Genomic DNA, 4,239 nt, shown 5'->3' on the forward strand with positions numbered 1-4,239 from the left:
CTTTGTCTCTTTCGCGGGGTCGAATATAGCGAGGAGCGGGGCAGTGCGCAGCGCTTCGCAGACTGCGTGCCATTCCTGAGCGTGTTTTTCGGTCCAGTCAAATACGGTGTCCTTCCGTATCAGGCTTTGAAGAAGCTTCGTTCTATCAGCGAGAGTTGGCACATATTTTTCAAAATAGTTTATTACTCCAAGCATACGTTGTACGGCAAGTTTTTCAGTTGGTACGGGCATTTTGCTCAAACAGTCTACAAGAGCTGCATTTGGACGAATTCCTGCTGAGCTGATAACATCGCCCAAGAAAACTATCTTCTGCACTCCAAACTGGCACTTCGCCCTGTTGAATGTTAGCCCTGCGCGTTGGGCTGCGCATAGAGCGGCTTGAAGGCGACTGTCATGCTCTTGCTTGGTTGCTCCCCACACGAGAATGTCATCAATGTACACTCTAACTCCGGGTAAATGGTCAAAAATCTCGCTCAGTGTTTTCTGGAAGACTTCGGGGGCAGATGCAATGCCAAATGGAAGTCTAAGAAATCGGTAGCGCCCGAACGGCGTGGCGAACGTGCATATCTTTGAGGTAGGTTCATCAAGGGGAATTTGGTGAAACCCTGCGTTAGCGTCTAGTCGACTGAAGAAATTCGCACCAGACAGCTCCGCCTCAATGTCTTCGCGTTGTGGCATCTGGTAGTGTTCGCGTTTCAAGCATGCGTTTACGCTTCTTGGATCCATGCATACCCTGAGGCTACCGTCTTTTTTTCTTACAATAACAAGCGGGCTTACCCAATCAGTTGGTTCGTCCACCTTGCAGATGATGTTCGCCTGTTCCATGCGCACCAGCTCTTTCTGTAGGGGTTCCCGTAAGGCCAAAGGAACGCGTCGCGCTGCATGGATCACTGGAACCGCATCGTCATGTAGTACCATACGATATTGCCGCTTCACGCACCCAGTGCCTTCGAAGAGGTGGCTGAATTTCTGCGTCGTTGGGAGAGACCGTTGCGTCATTGGAGTCATCCCTTCAGTGGTTACGAAATCAACCACCCTGGAGACAAGTGCTAGAGATTCAGCCAGTTCGAGACCTAATATACTCTGGCCCCGCTTCACAACGAAGAAATCTGCAAGGCACCGACGCTCGTTGATCGTAATCACCTGAGTTGTCACTCCGTAGTGCATGATAGCGTTTCCGCTATAGGATCGTAAAACGGAATTACTTGCCCTGAGGGGTGGATTCGTTCGGAATCTTTTGTACACTGACAGTGGTAATAAATTGGCTTGGGAACCAGTGTCTACTTTGAATGCAACTTCTTGCTGTCCAACTTGGGCCTAACAATCCAATGTGTTTTCTGGATTCCGCACACGGTGACGTCCAAGATTGCAAAGTCTTCCTTTTCCTCTTGTACTTCGTCGACCTCATACTTTCTGCAACAAACCGCAAAATGATTTCGGCCTGCGCAGGCGCGGCATATTTTGCCAAAGGCGGGACATTTCCTAGGCTCATGTCTTCGATTGCACTTGCAGCACTGGACAGGAGCTTTCCGGCCTTGGGTGCGATGTAGGTAACGTTTTTCGGTGGCGTCCACTCTTGCTTCGTTACCTTGCCATGCTTCGTTTTGCTTGTTCGCGAGCTCTGCTGCTTTGCAGATTTGTTCGGCCTTCTGGAGCGTCAAGTCCTTCTCGCGTAGCATCTTTTCCCTCAGTTTAGTGTTCCAGGAGCCAAATACGATTTGGTCGCGTATCATCGAGTCAGCAAGCGGACCGAAGTTGCAATACCTTGCTTGCTTGCGCAGGTCTCTTATGAAATGTTCCACTGGTTCAGCTTCATCTTGCGTCCTTGTCCTGAAGACATATCTTTCGTAGACTTCGTTTTGCTGCTCTGCACAGTACTCTTCAAATTTCTTTACCACAGTCTGGTAGTCTTGCTTGTTCTCGCCTTCTGCGAATGTAAAGTTATTGAAGACTTCTAAAGCGTCGTCCCCAGCAACAGTCAGGAGCCTGGCTGTTCTAGCAGCTTCTGTCAGTCGTGTAGCTGGCTCTGTTGCTTGTAGAAACAATTCGAACTTTTGTTTAAAAAGCTGCCAGTTCTTCTGAACATTTCCTGTCAGGCATAGTCGGTCCGGTGGCTTCAGTAGTTCCATGATTGTCGGCACCGGCGAAGCGATGTGGTAGCATCCGCCGTCAATCCCACTTCTGACACCATGTATCAGACCCAGGTAGGCTGATCAAAGACTAAGACGGTCACCGATGAAGCAGGATGCAGCAATGCCTTGCCGGGTTTGTTGTCGCCGCTTATATTAGGCATAATCGGTCGGTGCGCACCGGAGTGCGCATCATGAGTCATGGTCAGCATGACCCAGCACGATACACCTCCGAACTTTTGGTTAACAGCCGATCGCTCTAGCAAATTGCACCACGGAGACAGTCCTGCTCGACTCTCACCACCATCAGAACATATCTTCAAAGCTATCAGCCCACAGAAAAAAAAGCGCCGCACAACCACCGGGTAGGCTCGAACCTCCAACTTTTCGGTTAACAGCCGATCGCGCTAGCCAATTGCGCCACGGAGACAGTCCTGCTCCACTCTCACCACCATAAGAACATATCTTCAAAGCTATCAGCCCAAAAAAAAGCGCCGCACCACCACCGGGTGGGATCGAACCTCCAACCTTTCGGTTAACAGCCGATCACGCTAGCCAATTGCCCCACGAAGACAGTCGTGCTCCACTCTCACCACCGTCAGAACATTTCTTCAGAGCTATCACCCCAAAGAAAAAAAAAGCGCCGCACCACCATCGGTTGGGCTCGAACCTCCAACCTTTCAGGTAACAGCCGATCGCGCTAGCCAATTGTGCCACGAAGACAGTCCTGCTCCACTCTCACCACCATCAGAACATATCTTCAAAGCTATTACCGCAAAGAGAAAAGCAACACACCACTCCCGGGAGGGCTCGAAACTCCGACCTTTCGGTTAACAGCCGATCGCGCTAGCCCATTGCGCCACGGAGGCAGTCATGCTCCACTCTCACCATCATCAGAACATATCTTCAAAGCTATCAGCGCAAAAAAAGCGCTGCACCACCACCGCGTGGGCTCAAACCTCCAACCTTTCGGTTAACAGCCGATCGCGCTAGCCCAGTGCGCCACGGAGACAGTCTTGCTCCACTCTCACCACCATCAGAACATATCTTCAAAGCTATCAGCGCAAAGAAAAAAGCAACACACCACTCCCGGGAGGGCTCGAAACTCCAACCTTTCGGTCAACAGCTGATCGCGCCAGCCCATTGCGCCACGAAGGCAGTCTTGCTCCCCTCTCACCACCATCAGAACATATCTTCAAAGCTATCAGCCCAAAGAAATAAAAGCACCGCATCACCACCGGGTGGGCTTGAACCTCCAACCTTTCGGTTAACAGCCGATCGCGCTAACCAATTGCGCTACGGAGACAGTCGTGCTCCACTCTCACCACCATCAGAACATATCTTCAAAGCTATATGCGCAAAGAAACAAGCAAAACACCACTCCCGGGAGGGCTCGAACCTCCAACTTTTCGGTTAACAGCCGATCGCGCTAGCCAATTGCGCTACGGGGACCGTCCTGCTCCACTCTCACCACCGTCAAACCATTTCTTCAGAGCTATCACCCCAAAGAAAAAAAAGCGCCGCACCACCACCAGGTGGGCTCGAACCTCCAACCTTTCGGTTAACAGCCGATCGCGCTAGCCAATTGCGCCACGGAGACAGTCCTGCTCTACTCTCACCACCATCAGAACATATCTTCAAAGCTATCAGCCCAAAGAAAAAAAAGCGCCGCACCACAGCCGGTGGGCTCGAAACTCCAATTTTTCGGTTAACAGCCGATCGCGCTAGCCAATTGCGCCACGGAGACAGTCCTGCTCCACTCTCACCACCATGAGAACATATCTTCAAAGCTATCCGCCCAAAAAAAGCGCCGCACCACCACCGGGTGGGCTCGAACCTCCAACCTTTCGGTTAACAGCCGATCACGCTAGCCAATTGCCCAACGAAGACAGTCGTGCTCCACTCTCACCACCGTCAGAACATTTCTTCAGAGCTATCACCCCAAAGAAAAAAAAAGCGCCGCACTACCACCGGTTGGGCTTGTACCTCCAACCTTTCGGTTAACAGCCGATCGCGCTAGCCAATTGCGCCACGAAGACAGTCCTGCTTCACTCTCACCACCATCAGAACATATCTTCAAAGCTATTACCGCAAAGAAAAAAGCAACACA

At 51.2% G+C, this 4,239-nt stretch overlaps 1 protein-coding gene across 1 annotated transcript; it reads right to left on the reverse strand.

Annotated features, from left to right (window-relative positions):
- Positions 1–1,280: 1,280 nt before the first annotated feature.
- LOC142803221 (uncharacterized) lies at positions 1,281–2,129 on the reverse strand. Its single transcript, XM_075888321.1, has one exon. The coding sequence runs from the start codon at positions 2,127–2,129 to the stop codon at positions 1,281–1,283; it is 849 nt and encodes a 282-aa protein (XP_075744436.1).
- Positions 2,130–4,239: the final 2,110 nt, after the last annotated feature.

This window comes from Rhipicephalus microplus, chromosome 3 (genome assembly GCF_043290135.1).
Source record: "Rhipicephalus microplus isolate Deutch F79 chromosome 3, USDA_Rmic, whole genome shotgun sequence".
Taxonomy (NCBI): Eukaryota; Metazoa; Arthropoda; class Arachnida; order Ixodida; family Ixodidae; genus Rhipicephalus; species Rhipicephalus microplus.

Bases quoted from the DNA above. Each gene is read 5' to 3' on its own strand.
- LOC142803221 (XM_075888321.1), bottom strand. From the start codon at position 2,129: ATGGAACTACTGAAGCCACCGGACCGACTATGCCTGACAGGAAATGTT.